The sequence below is a fragment of the Equus asinus genome, chromosome 3 (genome assembly GCF_041296235.1).
Source record: "Equus asinus isolate D_3611 breed Donkey chromosome 3, EquAss-T2T_v2, whole genome shotgun sequence".
Classification (NCBI taxonomy): Eukaryota; Metazoa; Chordata; class Mammalia; order Perissodactyla; family Equidae; genus Equus; species Equus asinus.
The window spans coordinates 96218560-96244056 of NC_091792.1; the positions used below are offsets into that span (position 1 = coordinate 96218560).

The 25497-nt window shown below is 40.7% G+C and overlaps 1 protein-coding gene across 3 annotated transcripts in view; it reads right to left on the reverse strand.

Moving 5' to 3' along the window:
* Positions 1-12561, reverse strand: part of COPS4 (COP9 signalosome subunit 4) — a 42940-nt gene extending 30379 nt beyond the window's left edge. For 2 of the 3 annotated variants that reach the window (XM_014865198.3, XM_014865199.3), the window contains exons 1-2: positions 12216-12532; positions 3074-3153 (exon numbers count right to left, since the gene is read on the reverse strand). In XM_014865198.3, the coding sequence (XP_014720684.1) occupies positions 3074-3153; positions 12216-12289 (154 nt within the window). In that variant the 5' untranslated portion in view covers positions 12290-12532. Of the gene's footprint in view, positions 1-3073; positions 3154-12215 lie in introns of all 3 variants that reach the window. The other variant, XM_014865196.3, reaches the window with a different exon arrangement.
* Between the last annotated feature and the right edge of the window lie 12936 nt (positions 12562-25497).

Here is a 25497-nt window from a genome sequence, read left to right on the forward strand (position 1 = left end):
ACAAATAAGAACTTAAGTCAGCACTGGATGTATGGACCTTTTTTTTTTTTTTAAGGAAGATTAGCCCTGAGCGAACATCTGCTGCCAATCCTCCTCTTTTTGCTGAGGAACATGGGCCCTGAGCTAACATCCGTGCGCATCTTGCTCCACTTTATGTGTGGGACGCCTGCCACAGCATGGCTTGCCAAGCAGTGCCATGTTCACACCTGGGATCCCAACCAGTGAACCCCAGGCCGCCAAAGTGGAACATGCGAACTTAACTGCTGCACCACCAGGCTGGCCCCTGTATTGACATATTTTATGACATTATTTATAAATATTTATGGGTATTATATGTGATTAAGGAGGAAAGCTCTGGAATCACTGTTTCCACGACTCCTGATTAAACACCCTCAGACATGAAACTTCTCTGAGCTTGTTTCCTCATCTGTAAAATGTGGATAAGGCTGTTGTGAAGCTTAAATGCCATACATATAAAGCACTCTAAATAGTATCTGGCACACAGCACTCAATGAATGTTAGTTATTGTCATCACTATTATTACAGTTCAAGAAATGCATTATGCTGGTGAACCACTGCTTAGATAAATTAAGTCTTAAATCAGCAGTTACTGTGAAAATAAATGATGGTTCAAAAAACATTCGGTTGATATAACAACTCAACAACAACAAAACAAATCACATGATCAAAAAATGGGCAGAGGCAAGACGTGGAAGCAACCTAAGTGCCCATCATCTGATGATTGAATAAAGAAGATATGGTATATATACACAATGGAATACTACTCAGCCATAAAAAAGGATAAAATTGTCCCATTCACAACAACATGGATGGACCTTGACGGTATTATGTTAAGTGAAATAAGCCAGATAGAGAAAGATGAACTCTGTATGACTCCACTCATAGGTAGAAGTTAACATATAGACAAAGAGACTGACTGGTGGTTACCAGGGGAAAGGGGGGGTGGGGGGAGGGCACAAAGGGTGAAGTGGTGCACCTACAACATGACTAACAAGAATGTACAACTGAAATTTCACAAGGTTGTAAACTATCATAATCTTAATAAAAAGTTAAAAAAAAATGGGCAGAGGATATAAACAGAAACTTTTCAAAAGAAGATATACAAATGGCCAACAGGCGCATGAAAAGATGTTCAACATCACTAATCATCAGGGAAATGCAAATCAAAACTACAATGAGATATCACCTTACATCTGTTAGAATGGCTATAATTACCAAGACAAACAACAACAAATGCAGGAGGATGTGGAGAAAAGGGAACCCTCGTACACTGCTGGTGGGAATGTAACCTGGTGCAGCCACTATGGAAAACAGTATGGAGATTTCTCAAAAAGTTAAAAATAGAAATATCATATGATTCAGCTATCCCACTACTAGGTATTTATCCAAAGAACTTGAAATCAACAATTCAAAGAGACTTATGCACCCCCATGTTCACTGCAGCATTATTCACTATAGCCAAGATGTAGAAGCAACCCAAGTGCCCACTGACTGATGAATAGATAAAGAAGATGTGGTATACATATACAATGGAATACTACTCGGCCATAAAAAAAGAAGATCGTCCTATTTGCAACAACATGGATGGACCTTGAGGATATTATGTTAAGCGAAATAGCCAGAGAGAGAAAGATAAACACTGTATGATTTCACTCATACGTGAAAATAAACAAACACACGGACAAAGAGAATGGATTAGTGGTTACCAGAGGGGAAGGGTGTTGGGGTGGGCATAAGGTGACTGACAAATAATAATGTATAACTGAAATTTCACAATGTTATAAACTATTATGACCTCAATAAAATAAAAATTAAAATTAAAAAAATTAGACAATACACACGCATTTCAAAAAAGTTAGAATACAAAGTTTATATTAAAGATCCAAGTTTATAAAAAGTACTGTTCTTTTGCTACTACACAGCAATGCTCTCAATAAAGACATTTCTAAGGTTTTCTGAAACCATGGCCAGTTTGTCTCACATTGCAGGCCCCAATTTTTTGAGGCAGTAACTTACAGGTCTTGTAACTAATCAGTTTATAGCACATTCATTGGAATTCATTATTGAATAATACTGGATGCAATTGGTAAAACAGGTTCATCACAAATGCCATTAGCACCTATAACTGTTAGAAAGAAATTACTACCCAAACTAGCACTTCTCAGGGAAATATAAGTAACAAGGACTATAAATCCGAAAACTTAGTTTCTAGTCTGGGCTCTGCCTCTGACTAACTGAATCTAGTCAAAAAAAAAAAACTTACTTAATCCTGAGACTCGTTTTACAATATATTATACAGGAATATCTATACCTACATTCTCTAGTCACAGGGGTATTAAAAGGGGTATCCTGTGTGATGGATAATGTGTGCGAAAGCACACTGTAAAGTGTAAAGCACTACCAAGTATCATTAATATTGTTAACTCAGTATAAATTCCAGCCTGAATTTTGAGTAATTTCCAAGATAACTGGATATGTTTGAAGTTAGGGAGTGAGGAAGCCTGTCTTGAAGAAGGGAAATTTCTAATTCCCATTCAAAAGGTGTGTTCTTAACATTAATAACGGCTAACACTTGTACAGCACTTATTATAGGCCAGGTACTATTCTAAGCTCTTTATTATGTATATTAACTCATTTACTCTCCCAACAATTCTACAGGGTAGGTATCATATCCTCATCTTACAGACAAGGAAAAGGAGGCACAAGGAGGTTAAATAAGTTATCCAAGATGACACAGCTAACAAGCCAGACCAGGATTCGAATCCAGACTATTCTCTTTATCATTATGCTACATTGTCTCCCATCGGTTACTGTATCAATGACTACACAAAAGCTTAATTGGGAATGTAACTCTGAATGTAATGAAGACAATTCATGGAAAAAAACTAAGTTGTAAATAGTTTAAATTCTAAAATCAATCAATCTCAATGCATATTGATTCAATTTCAATGCAAATTATATTGAAAATTTGATATAAAACAAGGCTAGAGCAAGCTTTAAAGTCCTAAAACTCAGTAATACAAGGCAAACATGCAATGTTCATTCCACTTACTTGCTTCCACAAAAGCTTTCAAAGCTTCTAGTTGTTCTGCCCCAGATAACTGAATGGCTTTTTCCAGGATCTGGCGATACCTAAAACAATATCAAACAAAAATAACGTTCAGAGGGCACTATCTCTTCTAATGCTAACTTTGATGTTATTCATTTCTATTTACCCTGGTTCCTCTCATGGGGCTCTAGTTTGTGGTTTTCTTTACAGCACACCACAGATTTTTTTTTTTAAGTTTCTAGTCCATCACAAGAAAGACGAAATCTCTAATTCTAAGGTGCCACTTTTAGTTCTCCTTACAGTATAACATAATTTTTAAAAAGTTTTCAAGTCCATCACAAAAAACAGTGCATCTATAACTCTAAGTTACTGGATCTAAGCTGCAATTTTTTTCTTGAAAGTTTTAGTTTTGAATTTAAACTAAAAAGTCAATTTCCTTTCAAACAGCTTAAAAGATAAGCTACATTTTCTTATTTTCTTTAACTATATATTACATAGACACACAAGAACGTTACTGGAGGTGACCCAAAACTCTTTCTCTTGTGGACCTAATGGATCTAGGGTCACCAACAATAGGATAATGTTGACCAGGCAATGAAACCAAATATTAGAGACTGAACATCTTAGGGTGTACAAAATAAACTCCACCAAGCCAAACTCACTGAGAGCACACTCTTTATGCAGTCAGTCAGTGCCTATTAACACTTTACTTGCATTCAGTTCCAATAACTATTCTGCCTAATATTCATGATCCCATAAGATTCAAATCAGCATTCCAAAAAGGATGAGAGAGTCGCTAAAAACAGGAACAACGACAATTATTAGGCAATGACAAATTCCTTCAAAAATCTAAACTCCCTGAGGACGGGGATTTTTGTGTGTTTTGTTCACTGCTATATACACAATGCCTAGAACAGTACTTGGCACATCATAAGCACTCAAATATTCAACAGTATTGATAACATTTTATTCATTTTATTTATTGGGATAAAATTCAGTCATCTGAAAATTCATTTATATAGAATCTCTCTCTCTATACACACACACACACACACACACACACATAATATTTTCCATATCTATATTGTACATTTACTTTATTGCCTGGGCATGTTTTTAGTTAATATATTCAATGGTTTATTATTGCTTCTTTTTTGATTAGCTGATTTTTCATATTCAATTAAATCAAGGCTAAGCCCTCTTACTCTTATATCCCCACAGATTATTTTATACTAATAATATTATATTCAAGGATGACAATGTCTCACTTATAGAAATTTGTTCATTAATCTAACTTTTAACACACAGTTTCAAAACTTATCAATCAACTAATGTATATTGGGAACACACAAAAAAAATCTGAAAAGTCATACAAGTTTTACATTGTCTAAATTACATAACTTGCCAAAGCCTTAGAAACTGCCTACTCAAATTCTCAACTTTCATAGATCAGGAAAGTAAGGCGCAAAGTGGGGCCGGACGCTGCCTTGCTCCTTCTCTAATATGTACATTCTACTACCTAAGAACAGGAACTTACTTTTTCACAATAATAATATGGAATGACCAAGGAACCTATTTTAAATCAGAGATTTAAAAAGCCATTTAATACTGCCATATGAAATCATCCAAAAATGCTAATTGAGCACCTAGGCTTTTTAAGATGCTATATGAGACTCTGTGTAGGATAATAAAAAAATTGTAAATAACTTTAGTCTTTGAAGATCTTATAATATAGCTGGGAAAATAAAAATTAAAAAATATATCAAGTATTAAATTACAATAAAACAAAAACAAAAGTTACAATAAATCTGAACAATATGAGAGATAGGACAAGTGAAGAGATAATATTTTAATTCAGAAGAGAGTAAAACCAAAATGGGTTAGATAAGTCAGAGAAGGCTTCATGGAGGATAATAATAGCTTTTTAATGAGCACTCAACATGCACTCAATGGAAGAGATGGAAAAGGTGATTGATGTGGAGAACATGACAAGTACCAAATATTTCTTCCCTAAAAAAATATTATGGAGGAAAGTAAATTTCATTAATTAAGGAACCTAACATCTATCCTATCCATCTATCATTAACAAATGTTTATTGAGCATCTATTATTTATGTAAACTTTGGTATGTCAGTTTCTGATTTCTTGGCACATGAAAGGAATCTGGAGGTAAATAAAACATATACACATGAAAATGTACCAGAGTCACTATTTAGGATCAAAATAAGTGGAATAGGTATGTATTAATAGATTTTTCACTTATAGTAATGGTGAACTAGGTGATTGGATCAACTCTATCTCAAAAAAGAGAAGACGAAAAGCTGAAAGAGGGGGCCGGCCCAGTGGCCAAGTGGTTAAGTTCACGCACTCCGCTTTGGTGGCCCAGGGTTTCGCTTGATCGGATCCTGGGTGCAGACATGGCACTACTCGTCAGGCCATGCTGAGGCGGCATCCCACATGCCACAACTAGAAGGACCCACAACTAAAATACACAACTATGTACTGGAGGGATTTGGGGAGGGAAAAAAAGCAGAAAAAAAAAGATTGGCAACAGTTGTTAGCCCAGGTGCCAATCTTAAAAAAAAAAGCTGAAAGAAATGTAAAAAAAATTTTTTAATAGCATAAAATCCTAACAAGAAAGAGAAAACAGGTGAGAATAAGAGCACAAAGAGGTGAACCGTAGCTTCTGCCTGAAAGCATCTGCTGACTGTGGAAAGACAGCTGAGAGGCAAAGCGGCACTTCTGGTTGGGAGGAGTGTGTGGGCTCTATTTTGGGGAGTTCTGCCATCAGCTGGAAAAACTGAGAGGCAAGTTGCAACTTCTTGCCAACTATTAGAGTTAGAATAAAAGAGATCTGAGTTCCTTGCCTGCCAAAGGAGGAAACACTAGCGCTTTGGAGTAAGGAGTGGAATAAGGTTACAAATTCTATTCCAACGGTCATGTAGGTAAACCAAAAAATTCTGAAGTCTTGGTCCTAGACTGCTAGCACCCTTAGGTGCCTGGCATAAGGAAATGAACATTCTCACTGAAAGGTAATAATATCCTAGCCCTCCAACTGTTTCTAAAAATACATTTTTAAATAATTTGCTAAAGAAATGAAGATTAAAAGGCATATGACAATATGAGCTAGAATCAAGAAAAGCAACAGATAGTAGCAACAAACAGGGACTCCAGATACGAGAGTCATCGGAAAGACTGTAATACAATTCTGCTTATCATGTTTATGGAAATAAAGACAAGCTTTAACTTTCAGCAAGAAACTGATAATCATAAAGCGTCATTTGAAAAAAGAGTCACCAAAAACTATAAAACTACAAAATACTATAACCAAACTTAAAAATTCAATGGAGTTCTTAACAGCAGATTAGACACACTTGAAGAAATGATAAACTATAAAGCAGGTTAGAAGAACCTGTCCAGAATAAGGCATCGAAAAGGTTAAGTACAGAAAACAGGGTAAGAGAGACAGAGGTCACAGTAAGGGGACCTAAAAGGGGTTTCACTGGAGTCCTAGAGGAGAAAACAGAATGGGACAGAGGCAACATTTAAACAGATATAGCTGAAAACTTCTCAGGACAATAAAAGAATCCAATTCATTAATTCAAGAAATACAATAAAGCTCCACCAGGATAACGCAGTAGGGCATTTACAAAGAGGCCACAATTCTTTCACTCTTTCTATCTCTGCCCCTTGACAATGTGACTTCGGAGCTTTTCACATCAAGAGGTAGAGTTTATTTCCCCACCCTTTGATCTGGGCTTGTTTTGACCAACAGAATGCAGAAGTGAAGAGCCTCTTCCGAATCTAGACCTCAAGAGGCCGTGCATGCATTTTATCTCTTGGAACCCTGCTTTTGCCACATGAACAAGCCCAGGCTAACCTATTGGATAATGAAATATGCAGCCTAGTCACCTCTACTGCCCAAGCCAACACAGAAGCACAGCTGTCTACAGATACATGTGGGAGCCCACGTGGAACAAAGAACACATGGAGCAGAGAAGAACCATCCAGCTGGGCCCAGCCAGACTGACAACCAACAGAATTGTAAGCTAAATAAATGAGTGTTGTTTTAAGTCATTATGTTTTGGGGTGGTTTATTTCACAGCAAAAGCTAACTGACATAGATAAGTAAAAAATTCACATAGATATGATGATGAAGCTGCAGAAAATTAAAGACAAAGTCTTAAAAACAGGTAAGTGCTAATATAGGGGAGTTTTTTTCCCTTTTTTTTTTTTTTTTTTTGAGGAATATTAGCCCTGCGCTAACATCTGCTGCCAATCCTCCTCTTTTTGCTGAGGAAGACTGGCCCTGAGCTAACATGTGTGCCCATCTTCCTCTATGTTATGTGTGGGACACCTATCACAGCATGGTTTGCCAAGCAGTGCCATGTCCATACCCAGGATCCAAACCAGCGAACCCCGGGCCACCAAAGCGGAACATGCACACTTAACTGCTGCACCACCGGGCCGGCCCCCTAATATAGTTTTTAAGAGAAAAATACTTTCCTAATGAGGTTGATCTTTAAGCATTCCAAATATTTCAACTTCACAAAAATCACTATCTGAAATCTAGTCTAGTTTGGTGAAAAAGGCCAAAAGGTACATGTGCTTAGAGTTAAGGGCTATGAGCCAAGCTGACAGGCTGTATACTGTCTTTGCCGCTAGCTATGTGACCTTGGAGCAAGGTATTTCACCTCTGTACCTCAGTTTTTTCATACATAATGTAAATAATATTACTTGTTAAGGATTAAAAAATGTAAGTAACGTTGTGCTTGGCACATAGTAAACACTAGATGTCAGGGAATTTCACTCGAGATGGAAACCACTGAAACTGTTGTGTGTGGGAATAACAGAGATCCAGAGAATCTGAGTTGGAAGGCCCCTTTGAGCGCTGGAAGGGGCCTTTGAGGTTATACAGTATATCCTCCGTTGGTTGGTTGGTTGCGTGTGTGCACGTGTGTGTATATCCTCCATTTTTTGACAGTTCTACTCCACTCTATCATTAGAAAGTTCTAATCCAAAGTCTACCTCTGCAAGGCAGAGCAGTCTATTTTCTTTTCTGCAAAATGGCTTTTCTAACAGTCAAAGGCAGCTAAAAGGTCTCCCATTACTTTCCTTTCTCCAGGCTAACAGCTTCTTGTAAAATGAAACGTTTAGGGGCCACCCCATGGCTGAGTGGTTAAGTTCACCAGCTCCGCTTCGGCGGCCCAGGGTTTTGCTGGTTCAGATCCTGGGCGCAGACATGGCACCACTCATCAGGCCATGCTGAGGCGGCATCCCACGTGCCACAACTAGAAGGACTCACAACTAAAAATACAAAACTATGTACCGGGGGGCTTTGGGAAGAAAAAGGAAAAATAAAATCTTTAAAAAATTTTTTAAAAAAAGAAAAGAAACGTTTATATTCCAAAGGCCCACTATACTGCTCCAGGTACATGCCCTACCCCAGAACTGAGAAAAAAAGAAAAGAAACAAGAGTCCTATTTATACAGGATAACTCAACAAAGACCTATAATCCATGACCTCACACCTGCCCTCAAAGAGATCATATTCTAGTTGGAGAAGCAGACAGGTAAACAGACAATTCAAACAATTAAGTGCTATGGTGAAGGCAAATATAGGATGCCACTGGGCATAGGGAAGAGCAACTAACCAGGCAGGTCCTGTGTGGGGTGGGTATGACTATGTGCTCGCGGTTCAGAGAAGGCTTTTTGGAAGAAATAACATCTGAACTGAGTTTTGAAGAACCAACTACGTTTTAGTCAATTGAATAAGACAGGCTATCACAACAGCTATCTACTCAAATCTCTCTCTCAACACTCTCCTCCTAAAGCTTTATATGAGATACTGAACACAACACATAATATGTGCAAAAGCAGTCTATAGAATCTGCAAGGGGGCCAGCCCGGTGGCGTAGTGGTTAAGTTCACGTGCTTTGCCTTGGCAGCCTGGGGTTCACGGGTTTGGGTCCCAGACGTGGACCTAAACACCACTCACCAAGCCACACGGTGGCAACATCCCGCATATGAAAGAGAGGAAGACTGGGACAGATGTTAGCTGAGGGACAATCTTCCTCAAGCAAAAAGAGGAAGATTGGCAACAGACGTTAGCTCAGGGCCAATCCTCCTCACACACACAAAAAATAAAATTTGAAAAAATGCTTCTCATAAGGCCAATTTCTTATATCAATTTTAAACTGCTGTGTTAATTCAGTTATAGAAAAGCATTTCTAATTGAAGTTTTGGTAAGAATAGTAGTATATGCGGCTAAGGTTAAAAATGAGCTTTTTAGGGGCCAGCCCCGTGCCCGAGTAGTTGGGTTCGTCTGCTCCACTTCGACGGCTCAGGGTTCCACCAGTTCAGCTCCTGGGCGCGGACATGGCACTGCTTATCAGGCCATGCTGGGGCAGCATCCCACATGCCACGACTGGAAGGACCCACAACTAAAAATATACAACTAAGTAATGGGGGGGGCGGCTTTGGGGAGAAAAAGGAAAAATAAAATCTTTAAAAAAAAATGACAAACCTGGGTTCAAATAGAAGCTCTGCACATTTCTAGCTACTCTTCAATTCAACCAACATTTACTGAATGACTACTCCATTATAGATATCCTGCTAATTGGTAGGAAGACAGAGTATCAATATTTTAGAATGAACTTTCTCCATCATTCCTTAATATGAAATCCTTTGTTAACTCAGCTCCTAACATAAACCCTAAAGCTACTGATATATTTCAAGAGTGATTCTCTCACAAAGCATGTAGCTGGCAGAACTGTTGGGTTATGAAAATAAATACCCTGACACATTCTTGCCCAGAAAGGACCAGGCAAGGCCAAGACTTATCTCACAAACACTTGCCATCAGTTATCAGGCACATTATTTCATTTAATCTTCTCAATAACCCCATGTGGTATATTCTTACAGTAAGGGGCCCCAATGAATCATGCCTCCCTCTGACCATGCCCCTTTGCCATATAACTTGGCTACTCCTCCCATCAAGAGGTAGACTCCATTTCCCCTCCCCTTGACTGTGGGCTGGTCTTGTGACTGACTTTGGCCGGTACAAGAGAACTGATGCCGTGAGGCTTCCAAGGCTGGCTGTAAGAGACCTTGCAGCTTTCACTCTCACCCTCCCAGAACACTCCTGTGGCCCTGTAAGGAAGCCTCAGCTAAGATACCGAATGAGAGACCATGTGAAGAGAGAGAGACCCAGCCAACAGCCCAAGGTGCATCTGAGTCCGTTTTACCCTACCAACCCCAGCTGAGCTGCCAGCTGACTGCACCTGCATGAGTGAGCCCAGACCAAACCAGCAAAAGAGCCTAGTCGACCCAAAGAATCCTGAGAAATAATAGCTGTTTTATACTACGAAGTTTTTGGTTGGTTATACAACAATAAATAACTGAAGTGCTCTATGAGGATAGGTATTATTGTTTATCTGCAATTCAGAATTGAGGAAAAAAATGTTAAGCTTAAGTTTCAGAATTCTGCAAATACTTGAAAAACTATATCTCTTCTAATAACTAACACACTTATTTTTCTTCAGCAAACAAAGAAGAAAGCAAGCATGGGGAAAAAATAAGCTAGTTTTACTTATTTTTTTTTTTGAGGAAGATTAGCCCTGAGCTAACATCCACCACCAATCTGCCCCCCCCCTTTTTTTTTTTGCTGAGGAAGACTGGCCCTGAACTAATATCCATGCCCATCTTCCTCCACTTGATAGGTGGGACGCCTGCCACAGCATGGCTTGATAAGCAGTGCATAGGTCCATGCCCAGGATCTGAACCAGTGACCCCTGGGCCACCAAGGCAGAGCGTGGGAACTTAACTGCTGCCACCAGGCCAGGCCAAGCTAGTTTTACTTCCATCTATTCTAAAAAAATTACATGCAAAAAAGATTAACCCATGAAGACATATTCAACTTATTTCCAACTGATGGAGTAAGTCATTACATATTTACTAGCTGTGTAATAATAACAACAACAACAATCTTGTGACACTTGCTAAGCGTCAGATAGTGTTCTAAGTGATATAAGTATAATATAAGTGTATATAAACACACATACACATTTTGTCCTCAGACAAGAATAAGTCCTATAATTATCCCCATTGTCCTGAGGGAGAAATCGCAGCACAAAATAGTTAAGCCCAAGATACACAGCTAAGTTTCCCACTGATAAAAGTGGATTCCGTTTACCACCACCACAGAAAAGGCAGCACAGCCTACGTAAAACACCGTCACGGTTTCAACTGCCAGGTTAGAGCAGGTGTATCTCACCAATACAGATCAAAGTGATCTCAGCTGTCAGGATGTAAATATTCGGATCAATTTGAGAAGCATACGTTAAACGGAAGGCACTTCATTATAAAAGAATAGTACCGTGAAATCTACGAAGAGAAAACGGACAACATCTATCTACGATTAACACTGCTGACTAACCGCTGGCAGAACAGGCACAAGTCACAAATTTTAACTTGGAGTGGACCTAAGCCTTCTACATAAATTCCGACAAAATTCCTAAACAATCCAGATTCCTGCAAACATTACTAATCTAGACATCCTGACCCACGTCATGAGGACATGCTGCCTATGCGCCCTTCTGCAGGGTTGGTGGCGGAGAGAGAGTACCCAGAACACAAGGACCCAGAGAAGATGGTCCGAGCGGTTCCGGACGACGTGACAGCGGCCATACCTCCTCAGCCCCCGCCAGCCTCAAGAAGCCGCCTCCCCGTAAAAGGGACTTCTGCATCAAGGTCCAGAACATAAATTTCCCTCAAGCGAAAAGGGGGGAAGAAGGTCCAAAAAGAGGCGAGAATTCGGTGTGAGAAGCCAGCGAGCGGTGGGAAGAGGCGCCAGAGAAGGCCGTGGGAGCAGTTGTCCCTCCGACTGCGTTTCCAGAGACCGGTAAGGATGCTATCAAGGACTGAAAGAGTTGACAGTCACCCTAGGTCTATGGCCCAGAGGGCTCCCTGCACAAGGTCCCCTTCAGCTTTCTGCTGCTCCCAACATTTGCCTCCATAACCGACCTGAGGCCCGCCCGCTTGGGGTTCAGGCCGGCTCCAAGCCTCACACGCGAAAGCCGCCATCAGCCCAAGGAGAACAAGCTGGGGTTTCCCTCCCCACCTCCCATGCCCTGGGAAATACTCACTTGCCCGCCAGATCTTTATGAGAGCCGCTCGAATTCATGAGCTGAGCCAAATCCTGTCGCACGGCTGCCGCCATCTTTCTTCCAGCTCAGCCCAGGCTGCTGGGCCTCTCACGGCCAGAAGGAAACCGAGTGTAGTCCTCCAGAGTGCAGCCAGAGGAAACTCGAGATGCCACCGAGTAGCGCCTGTGGGGGCCAGAGCGTCGGCTGTGGGAGCCTGCGCTAGGCCCGCCCCGAGGGTTGAGTGACGCGAAGCTGCACTCCTCGAGCCCGACGCCCGCCGTGGCTCTCCCACAGGCTCAGGCTCGCACGCTCCCACTTCGGATTGGACGATGAACTCCAAGAGAGCGGCGGCGCCTGTGCACCTCCGGTAAATGTCGGGTACGCGAAACTACTGCGTTTTCATTAAGTTCCGTGTCTCACGTCCGTGGTTTGCTGTACCTCGTTCTTTAAGAACGAGTTCTTTTTATTTCCAATTCACCAAAGACTGATACTTTTGTAAAATACGATGAGAAATGACCCATTCCCCCGTCCACTCCGTATCCTTTGTTTAGGTTGATAATATCCCAGTTTGTCCAGGACAGTGGCATTTTCCATCTGTTGTTCTGGAGTAATTATTAATAACACGCTCGTCCACTCTAGAAACTCTTCTATTTGGATGACAAATTATATGGTCACCCTACGTTTATACGTAATGATGTTTATTACTCAGGAATCCTTATAGAGTTTCTTTCTGCAAATACAAGTAAATAAATGTACATTTTTATCCTTTCTTGCTTTCACAAAAGATAACACACCATATCATTAGTCTGCCCTTGATTTTTTCACTTTTCCTGGAGATCTTACCATAAATCCAGAGAGCTTCCTCATTGTTTTGTAGAGCTGGAGAGTATTACATAATGAGGGGATGCCATAGCTTATTTAATCTTCAAGCTAGATGCTTAAATTGTTTTTAGTTAATCTATGCTACAATGAGTGACCTTATACATGCATTGTTTTATATGTGTACAGGTAAAATACATTCCAAGAAGAGAGTCAAAGGGTGGATATACCTACAATTTTGAGAGATACTGCCAGATTGCATGTTATAGGGATGGTGCCTTTTTGCCTTCCTACCAACAACATGTAGGAGTGCAATTTTCTACAGCCTTGCCTACAAAGAATGTCAAACTTTCTAATTTTGTCAGCTTGATATATTATAATTAGCATGTTCCCTCTATTGAGAAGAGGAAAGAAAAGAAGACCAGAATAAGGAAGTTCTTTTAAGAAAGTAATGTGGATAGTGCCCACATCAATTCAGATCTCACTCCATTGGCAAGAACTTAGTCACATGACCATGCCTAGCAACAGTGACGCTGGAAATTGAGTTTCCAATTGGCAGTCTTGTGCCCAGGAAAAAGGAAATGATGGTTTTAGAGGAACAATCAATAGTCTCTACTGCAATCTGTCCTCCTGACCCCCTAAATATCTGTGTATCCTTCCTACAGTAGAACACTCTCACCTCCTACACTCCTCCAGAGCTCAGTTTCCCATTCAGTTTCTATATCAGCTCAAAATCCAGGATGTCTGATAACGCACAGTCCTTTCCAGCAGGGTGGGATATGGCTTGTCATGGTGCAGATACATATACACTACAAAACAAATTATCTGCCCCATGCCTGCACTAGTAATACAAAACAATAGTGGGACAGGAATAGGATAACCCCAGTTAAAACTCAGGGGGAAAAAAGGAAAACATACAGCAGGTCCTGGTCTATAGCTAGAATCCTGGGCAGGAATTATGAATACTCACTACCCTGGTAGTGGAGTTAAGTTCCTTAGTTAGACCCTAGTTCTCCCCTCCAGAGGATCTCCGTTGTCCATTGTGTTTTGTGGGCCCAAGCTTTGCCCTCTGGATACAGGCTAACTGGATGTTGGAGAGTATTCCCAACATGTTTGGGGGAATGCCCCCAGGCTTGAACAATTGAGGGCTTTTTTAGGCCATGTTTTTCAATTTATGTATATATATATATATATAAATTTTATATATATATATATATATAATTTCATTGAGTATTCAGTAACCTCTGCTGCTTCCAGACAGTTTCTGCTGCCAGTAACCACATCCAAAGTTCTTTCTAGTAGTTGTTAAACCTGCCCTATTTTCTGGCTTCCATGCTCAGTCCATTCTTAATGTCCTCTTTTTAATGATGGAAGCCTTGAAATCATCTGAAACAATAGGCTTAAATGAGAAGAGAAGTCTATTCATTTGATTTTTGCTTCAGCTTATCTTTGTTTTCTGTTGTTTTTTGTTTATTTTTTGTTTATTTTATTTTTTACCAAAAAGTCTTAATGGACTATGAGAAATCACTAAGCCAAGTCTTCTCTTCTGCTGTTTAGGGGTACATAAACAGTTGGCTTTTTCAACTTAGTGAAGCCCCAGAATTTCTAGACATTCTATTCTCTTTTTACTCTGACTTCAGACTTGCTTGTAATACCTTGCTGAAAGCAAAAAGATGCAGCCACACACACGCACTGGCTCTTTCCAAATACCTCCACTAGAGCTACAAGCTAGGGAGGGATTTGTCTGCCTTCCTAGTTATTGTAGGCAGCAGTTTTACTAAACTTTTTGACATGCCAATGCCTTCCCTTTCCAGACTGCTCATTACCCCTGCCCAACTTCTAAGAGATTGCTACATATTATTAGATTTTACTTATAGCAGTGTGAACATTGATAAACACAAACTGCATTAAAATGGAGTCAGGAGTCCAAAAGGGGGTCGTCTCATGCCCTACGTCAAAAGCAGAGTCCAACAGGAAGAAGAAAGACGTCCTCTTCTTGACCAGCAAGAAGCTCTGCCAATGAGAGACTGTCACAACTCAGCCACCAAGAAGCCACTACTCCTCAAACTCCTTGTTTACAAAAGCCCTCCCAACTTCCTCTTCCCTCTATAAAAGGGTTTCTCCTCTCTTTGCTGCTGGAGACTTGCACATGGCTCACCATGGTTGTGGACCCTAAATTGCCATTCTTTGCTGATCCCAAATAAACCCACTTTTGCTGGAGAAATAACTAGCTGTCTATTTGTTTAAAGTCAACACTTTGGTGGACCATACTGTGATCCAGAGAAGACCTCCAACGACTTGGAGGCTGGTGAGTAAAGGGGTGCAGTACACACAACAGAGCCTGTTGAGCTCCGTGATTTTCTTGCTGACCCTGGGGTTTGAGGGTAAGTCTTCCTCCTGGATCTGAGCTTCCACCCTCTTTGCAGTTGAAGCTCTCCAGGCTTTATTTGAGATCCATTTTAAGGCTTCGTCCTTTTCTGGTTAAGGCTTTGTTTGTGTGACAGTACTCCGGTGGCACCTCGGCCTGACTCTGAATCAGGCCGTTCCTTGGAACTGCGCTAGCCTTCAGTCTGATTCCTTTTGGAACTGGTCTGTTCCCATACTTGAAACTGTGCTACCCTTCAGCCCAACTTTCAGACTGTTTCACTGGAACTGTGCTGTCCAGCCTTCAGCCTGACTCCCTTGGGAGCAGACTGTCCTTTGGAACTGCATTGACCAGCCTTGGGTCCGATTCCCTTTGGAACTGGACCGTTCACTGGAACAACAAGGTGTTGTTCTCGACCTTCCGTCCAGCTTAATGAAATTGGACTGTTCTATAGGGACTGGCTGGTATTAAGCCTGCAGGCTGTTTGAGCTGTTCAAGCCATTTGAGCTGCCAACTGTTTAAGCTGTTTGAGCTGCTTAGGCTGTTTGAGAATTATTATTTTACTCTAGAGAAAAACCTCTGAGAATTGGGATCCCAGTTATCTAAATATTTTGAGGGTGCCCCCCATGGGAATCCCAGCCAATTTTTTGTATAAAAACCATGGTCATTGCTCATGCATATTTCTAACTAAATGGACTGATTTAACCAAAAGTGATTTAGATTACCAGTGGCCATTGTGGGAAACTTTTGAACTCCCAAGACTTACTTTTCTTAAAACCAAGTTGGACAGCCATAGCTCTGTAATTCCCAAAATTGAATGGAACACCTGTTTCAATTGGTATTTTGAGGTTTCCAGATGTTATCAGGAGTCTAAAATTGCCTCTTTGCAAAATAAAATTTTAAGATTAACAGAGGCAAACAAATGATTAAAGAAAGATAAAATGGCTTTCAAAGCCTCATGTTCCTCTTCCCAGCTTTCCGTGTCTCAGGCCCCACCTCTGACACCATCTTCCACATTCCCTTCTATGTGGTCTACACCTCCTCTATACCCTCAGTTCCCCGATGCTAACTCTCTTCCCAGACTTCCCCTTTTCCCTGAACCTCCCCACTCTTCTTTATCTGAACCTATCAGAACCTCTTTTTAAAAGTAAGCCTCCTGCATGTGAAAAGATGTTCAACATCACTAACCATCAGGGAAATGCAAATCAAAACTTCAATGAGCTCTCACACCCATCAGAAGGGCTATAATTAATAAGACAAAAAACAACAAATGTTGGAGAGGATGTGGAGAAAAGGGAACCCTCATAAACTGCTGGTGGGAATGCACCCTGGTGCAGCCGCTATGAAAAACAGTATGGAGATTTCTCAAAAAATTAAAAATAGAAATACCATGTGACCCAGCCATCCCACTACTGGATAGCTATCTGAAGAACTTGAAATCAACAATCCAAAGACACTCATGCACCCCTAAGTTCATTGCAGCATTATTCACAATAGCCAAGACGTGGAAGCAACCCAAGTGCCCATCGACTCATGACTGGATAAAGAAGATATGGTATATAAATACAATGGAATACTACTTAGCCATCAAAAGGATAAAATCGTCCCATTCACAACAACATGGATGGACCTTGAGGGTATTAAGTGAAATAAGACAGATAGAGAAAGACAATCTCTGTATGACTCCACTCATATGTGGAAGATAAACAAACACGTGGACAATGAAAACAGATTAATGGTTACCAGGGGAAAGAGGGGTTGCGGGGAGGGCACAAAGCGTGAAGTGGTGCACATATAATATGACTGACAAATAATAGTGTACAACTGAAATGTCACAAGCTTGTAAACTATCATAACCTCAGTAAAAAATAAAATAGAAAAAAGGTTTCCATCTCAAAACCTATTCCCTTTTGTCTAGGCCCTTTGAGAGACACACACCCTTTTCTCCTTAGTTCCTCCACCCCTGTTCATTTCTTAGACCAAGACATCTTGGAAAAGCATCATGCCAGAATTTCTTTCTCTCAAAAGGGGGAATAATTCTAGAATTTAACAGTAGTCATCAAAACAGCCAACCAGGTGAATTAAATTGTTCCTTTGACATCTTTCATTTGCTGCTGCTTCTGATGGTACTATAGCTGATTCTGGAAACGCTGTTCATTTGTCTCTGTTGAATCAACTACTACCCTTTTTGTGGGCAAAATCTCCAACTGATGTTGGTAAAATTCAGAGTGCAGCTCCCACTGAGATTCAAATAGATCCTTCAAAACCTCTCCCCAGAATTAATCAATACCCTGTAAATAAAGAAGCCCTTCAAGGTATAAAGCCCATACTGGAGGATGACAAGGCTCGAGGCCTCCTTATCCCCTGTGTTGTCCCTGTCATACTCCTATTTTACCTGCGAGAAAACCCAAGGGCTGAGGGTGGAGGTTTGTCTGGAACCTCCAAGCAATAAACAACATTGTTATCCCTCGACACCCTGTTGCTCTTAACCTTTATATGCTACTGACATCCATTCTCACTGGAAGCAAATCCTTTATAGTAATTAATTTATGTAGCATTCTTCATCATTCTGGTTGATGAAGCTAGCCAACACCTTTTTGCCTTTACTCGGACGGAACACAATTCACCTGGACAGTAATGCCTCAGGGTTTACTGAGAGCCCTTCCCACTTTTCAAAAATCCTGAAGTCTGATCTCGATGATGTGAAGTCCCCTAGGGGCTCTACTTTGTGGCAATATGTGGATGATTTGCTTCTTTGATCTCCCTCCGAAGTCTCCTCACAGGAAGACAGCCTCCACTTGCTAAAGCTTTCAGCCTTGAAGGGCCAGAAAGTCACCAAGGAGAAATTGTAGTTTGCCCAAACCCAGGTTCGATATTTAGGGCATCTTACATCAGAACAAAGGCTACACCTAGATCCAGACAGGGTTCATGGTGTCCTAAATTTCCCCAAACCCAAAACTAAGCACCAACTGCAAGGTTTTCTTGGGCTGGTTGGTTATTGATGAAACCAGATTTCAGAGTTCTCTCTTCTGGCCAAACCTCTATATATTTTACTAAAGAAAGGCAACCTCAACCCAATTTTATGGGAAGAACCAGACAACATAGACTTAAAGGCCTTAAAGGAAAGTTTAATGAACCCATCTGCCCTTGAACCTCCCAATTATCAGATTCCCGTTTTCCTTTTTGTATATGAAAAGGAAGGGAATGCCCTTGGGGTACATGGGGAGAACCATCGACCCATAGGGTGTTATAGCCAGCAACTGGACCCTGTGGCGTGGGGATACCCCCTTGCATTAAGCCATTACTGCTACTGCCCACTTGGTTAAAGCCACCAAGAAAATCATTGTGAAATCCCCTTGAACCACTTTTGTGCTTCATGCAGTAGAAGCCCTCCTGAATTCTCATCACACTCAACATTTTTCATCAACCGCCTCACCTCCTATGAAATCCTTTCGTTAACTGCTCCTCACATAACTCTTTTACACTCTAATAACCTTAACTCTGCTATTCTGCTCCCTGCATTACCAACAAAGTCCCTCATGACTGCTTAATGCTGACAGCTCACCTCCTGACTCCTTGTGATGATCTGCAGGAAGCTCCTTTGGGTCACGCCAACTTCTCATGGTCACTGATGGTTATTTAAAGGGTGGCAATGGCAAATACTATGCTGGGTATGTTGTTGCTACTCCTTTTGATATCATTGAGGCAGCGCATTTACCTATGGCTACTTCGACCCAACAGACTGAATTATACGCTCTTACATGGGCTTGTACTTTTGCCAAGGGCAGATCTGCCAATATTTGTACTGATAGTAGATAGGTTTTCAAAGTAGCTCATGATTTCAGAATGTAGTGGAAGCCACGTGGCTTCATTACTTCTAGCAGAAATAAAATTAAAAATTAAAAATAAAATTAAAAATGGGGTCCCTGTGTTCAGGAATTATTAGATGCTATACTTTTACCTGCCACGTTAGCTATTATTACAATCCCAGGGCATTCTAAACTTGACTCTCTGGAAGCTAAAGGAAATCACTTTACTGATATTTCTGCAAGGAATGCATCCCTTAAAGGAACCAACAGCAGCCAAGCCTCTGTCATGGTCCAAAGGGATATTTCCTCAAAGGGAAACTTAGAAAAACTGGCTACAGAAGCCCAACAACTGGCCTCAGAAAAGAACAAGGTTGGAAATTAAACAGTTGTTGGTTTTATAAAAAGAGAAACGTCTGGTTTGGACCAACTAACAACCCAGTCCTATTGGAGACTCTAAAATTCCCGTTCCTAACCACTGCACATGCATTTAACTGTTAGTCTACTGACAAAATGATGGCATTCATGAATCAACATTGGTGGGTAAATATTAACAAGGCCACAAAAAGTGTCTACCTCCCTTGTCCTACTTCTCCAAAATATCATCTAGGGAAGCCTGTTGTACTGCTCTTGGACATTTTAGACTGCCTAATGGACCATTTGAGGTTTGGCTAATAGATTTCATACAACTTCCCCCATGTCGTGGATATAAACACATTTTAGTCATGGCTTGTATGTTTGCTTACTGGACTGAAGCCTTCCATTGTAGACAGCCTACTGCCTCTCCTGTGGGTAAAGTCCTTTGGAAAAGGATTAGCCTTACCGGGGGAACTCCTCTCAAGCTTCATAGTGATCAAGGAACCCATTTTACTGGTCAGGTACTTCAACAAGACTGCACTATTTGGCCTGTTTTACAACACTTTCACCGCGCTTACCACCCTCAATCCTCTGGTTTAGTGGAATGCACTAAGAGCATTATGAAGACTGAATTGGCAAAATTCGTAGAGACCCTCCAAATACCTTGGCCAAAAGCATTGCCCTTGGTCCTTCTAAACCTCATATCCACCCCCTTGGAACTCATAAGCTCTCACCCTTGGAGACAGTCACAGGACACCCAAAGCACTTGACTCCTACTTCTTTTGACCCTCAGCTGATAAAAGGAGATACACTCCAGTATTGCAAAGGCTTCTATGAAAAATAACCACGTTTTGGTTATGTTTGGTTAGAGTGCTCTTTTCACAGTGCACTCCAGGGAGACAAAGACCTTAAGCATCACACCTTGCAGCTGAGATTTCGTTTATTGGCAGAGACCCCTTCAGAAGGATGCTCTTCAACCTTGCTGAAAAAGCCTCTATCAGGTACTGGTAACTAACCCTTGTGCCGCTGTAAGGAATAGACTCTTGGATTCACGTGACACACCTGAAGAAAGCACCAAACCCTGCCTGGACCTGCACATCATCTGGTGACATGAAAGTAAAGATTTCCCAAACTGCAGCAGATGACATCTGATGAGGCGGCTTTCCCAAGATGTCTGGACCAGGCCTGCCAAAAGTTTGCCAAACCTTTGATGATGACATAATGCTTCAGGTGCTCTCCAGTGCCTATGATCTTGATAGCATACAGACTTTGGAGAAGAAAAATGCCTGAGAGCTCTCCCTGCTACCCCTCCTTGTTACTCAAATGTGGCCACAATAGTTTCCAATCTGTGTACTTTCCCTTCAACATGGGACACAATACCCAGGAAAGGTGAGGGACAAAAGGCTGCTGAAACCAGAAAAACCTGACTCTTGATCAGCAATGCTTTCAGAGAAAGATCTTGATCAAAAGGGGAAAATGTGGGGGCTGGCCCCATGGCCAAGTGGTTAAGTTTGTGCACTCTGCTTTGGTGGCCCAGGGTTTCACTGGTTGGGACCCTGGGTGCGGACATGGTGCCACTCATCAAGCCATGCTGAGGCGGTGTCCCACATGCCACAACTAGAAGGACTCACAACTAAAAATATGCAACTATGTACCAGGGGACTTTGGGGAGAAAAAGGAAAAATAAAAATCTTTAAAAAAAAAAAAGAAAAGAAAAGAAAAGAAGGGGGGGGAATGTGGAAATTCATAAACAAAAATCTCATTAAAATGGAGTTGGGAGGCCAAAAGGGAGAGCTCTTGGGGCTGCCTGGTGGCGTAGTGGTTAAGTTCCCACACTCTACTTCAGCAGCCCAGGGTTCGCAGATTTGGATCCCAGGTGTGGACCTACACACCACTCATCAAGCCATGCTATAGCAGCATCCCACATACAAAATAGAGGAAGATTGTCACAGATGTTAGGTCAGTGACAATCTTCCTCATCAAAAAAAAAGGAGTGGGGACAGAGCTCTCATGCCCTACATTGATAGTAAAGCCCAACAGGAAGAAGAAAGACTTCTTGACCAGGAAGTAGCTAAGCTAATGAGAGACTGTCACAACTCAGCCAATGAAACTCTCTGTTTACAATAGCCCTCCCAACTTCCTCTTCCCGTCTAAAGCAGAGTTTCTCCTCCTTTTGCTGCTAGGAACTTGCATGTGGCTTGCCACTGGTTGCAGACTCCAAATTGCAATTCTTTGCTGATCCCAAATAAACTCATTTTTGCTGGAGAAATAACTGGCTATTTGTTTAAGGCCAACAGCAGTGAGGGAAAACAAACCTGGGTAGCACTAGGAGCTTATTCTCTCCCTCTTTTCAGTTGCTAGCAAGAAGTTAGCTAGGCACATCTGAATTAATTCAAAGAAAGTGCACAAATCCTAGTTTTTTTACACCATGTAAAACCTTGGGTCCCAGCCTCTACCTACCGAGTCAAAATTGTCATGTTATCAAAATCCCTCTTGTAATTCTTGCACCTTAAAGTTTGAGTAGCACTGCTCTGGCAGATATCAACACCACTAGTATATCAGCTCTTCTCACTAAAGTCTTGTCTGATGAGGCCATTTCCTTGTCCAGGAAACTCCCAGTTTTACATAATCAACTAGATGGTCTCTACTGCCTCACAATTTCCCTACAAATATGCAAAGGAAGTTATCCTGGCATCCTTTTCTTTCTTTCTTTCTTTTTTAAAGGTATGCCCTTTTTCTTGGTGAGAAAGATTGGCCCTGAGCTAACATCTGTTGCCAATCTGCCTCTTTTTTTGTTTTCCTCCCCAAAGCCCCCCAGTACATAGGTATATCCTAGTTGTAAGTCCTTCTAGTTCTTCTATGTGGAACGCCGCCTCAGCATGGCCTGATGAGTGGTGCCATGTCTGCACCCAGGATCCCAACCGGTGAACCCCAGGCTGTCAAAGCGGAGCTCACAAACTTAACCACTTGGCCACGGGGCCAGCCCCTGGCGTCCTTTTCTGACACATCTTCCACTCTATGTTCCATGTGCCCAGCTCAAATACACCTCACTTTACAAGAAAAAAGAGCTTAGCTGATTGTATATATTTTGTGTTTTCTGAGCACTAATCCTTATTCTACATTTATTCCAAATATTGCTAGTGCTGCATGACACAATTGTTCTAGAGTCATTTTGTGTGTTTCCCAGCCTAGACCCAGAATCAGCCAGTTCTCCAAGAATCCCTTGTTCCTTTAGTTCCTTTTAGGAATGATATTTATAGATAAAAACCTTCTGAGTGCTAGGGATGCTGTTGCTGCTGTATTGGTCATTTTGGGACCTTTTCATAGGACAGAACTAGGAAATGGTGAAATATGTATAAGTCACTCATGAGTTACTTATTACTGAAACTTCCAATTTAGGTGGTTTTACTTAACCTCTTCTATATTACATCTGTATCTTGTTACTTCCACATCCAGAATCCTGGTTCATAAGTACATAGGGAATTATAGAATCAGAATATTCCACAATTATTCATTTCATTCATCCCACATTATACACACAACAGCCTCAGAATAACAATACTAATACCACCACCCCCAATAAGACTGTTGAAAAGAGTTTAATGTTTTCCCGCTATTTCACTCCCCATTTCCTCTCTTTTTTTATAATTGACTATATCTATATTGTGAGCACATATTGCACTATAAACTATACTTTCTTCCTGTTAATCCTCATCTAGTCTTAGTTCTATAAGTAATGCATATTTAATGCTCACCATAAGTAACTCATGAGTTACTCAGCTCTTATATCTCTAGTCCTTTTGGTTGTCTGAAGCTAGTGACTTTAATAGATTTCTCAGGACGGGCTCATAGAAACCATATTCTTGCATTTCATTGCATCTTGGTAACATCCTGTGGCTTTTATGTTTGAAAATTAGTTTTGTTAGAGATAATAAACCTTGACTCACTTTTCTTGAGAATCTTAGGTACAGTACTCCATATTCCGTGGCATGAAACATTGGTGAAAGATATCTCATGTGAGTCTAATTTTCTTTCCCTTATAAATAGTCACCTACTCTTTTCGTCTAGATGTGCCCTAATTTTTTCCTCTAACGTTGCTCATTCTACTAGGCTATGTGTTGGCGTTGGTCATTTTCAGGTAAACAGTGTGCTCTTTCAATAGGTAGTTTCCATTTTTTTCAACAACATTATCTTTTTTTATACATTTTTGTACTTGTTCTATTCCTTTGGTTTCTTTCTTCAGAAACTACTATTATCTATACGTTGGATCTTCTTTACCTGTCTTTAATATTAGTCACCTTTTCTCAAAATCTTTAATTTCTTTTTTCACATCTTTTTTATTTTTAAAAACTTCCTCCTTTTCACTCTATTTCTTTTTAGGCATTATCTGTCATTTTCGTTTACTCCTGGTTTCCTTCTGGTTTAGTCTTCATTTCTAAAATGGTATTTTTATTTCTAATTCTTTCCCGAATTCAGCCATTTATTCTGTTTCTTATTATGTTGTTCTGTCACATCCTCTATCATTTTCTTTTCAGTGTAACTAGTGTAAAATGTGCATTAAAGCTTTAAAAAAAAGCAGCCTATCATCTTCTTTTCAATTTAATTAGTGATTATCTTCCCTCCTCTGACATTCACTATCACTTTTTCTCTAATATTACATGAGAACAAGTTTTCAGCTATTTCCTCCTTTCTAGACACTTTAGCCCGTCACCCTCTTTATCACACCTCAATAAATGAGACTCAGAATGTTTTTGCTTCCACACTTTCCACCCTTTACTTCAAAAAAGTAAAACATCTTTATTTGCTCCCCCTCAACCCCCATCTAACTCCTAGGTTTCACTGAGATAGATTGGTACTTTGTTCCACTTGAGCAAGTATGTGGTTTGCCTTTGCAGTACGTCTCTTCTATTTTAGGAACCTTTAATTTATCACTTGGTTATTTCTAGTTACATTGTCATTATTCACTTACATTACTATATACATTCAAAGTAAATTTCTCAGCACAAATTCCCCTTCTCTTCATTTTCCCTCTCTTGATATAAGGACAACAGCCCGACCACTTATTTTTATATATAAATAAAGCTCTGACCAGTCATCTGTAGCAACAAGTCCAGGAAATCAATTCACTATCTGCAGCACCCATGCCAGGAAGCCAAACAACAGCTCCTGTAGCCATCAGCCACAAATGGCCAGTACTTGATCAATAACTGACAGCTTCCCTAGTTTTTGCCCCCACTTCTGACCAAGGATCCATCAGAGAAAACCAAATATGCTCCCCTAACCAATCACACAGGATACCCCACATCTAGATAGCCAGCCAATGGCTTCCCCATGCCAACAGCCTTCAATCAGGGCATACCTGAATTCCCTTTTCCCACTAGAAAGCATTCCCATTCCTCTGCCTGCCTTTGAGTCACTGTCAAACGCAAACCATGGTGGCCAGTTCCCTTGCTATAGCAAACTCGGAATAAATAGCCTTTGCTTGTTCTCATTTGGTTGGTCTTCGGTTATTTCCCCATCTTTCTTCTTCTCCTCACCATCCTCATCCTTGTTCTTCTTGTTTTTCTTCTTTTTGGAAATAACTTGTTCTTTCCACGTGGCAGTTTTTAAGTTCTGCTCTTTATAGGAATTTTCCTAGGATATGCCTAGGAGTATCTGTTCTCATTGATCCTGCCTGAAACTCAGTGATCCCTTTCGTATGCAGGCGCAAGTCTATCTTTAGGTCGGGAAAATTTTTTATTAGTATTTGTTTAATTATTACCTCTGTTTTTTTTCATCTGTTCCTATCTCTTCTTCTGGAACTCAGAATAGTCATATATCACGTCTCTTAGATTTATCTTCAAAGTGACTTGACTTTTTCATCATAATTTCTCTCTTTATATATATATATATATATTTAAGATTTTATTTTTCCTTTTTCTCTCCAAAGCCCCCT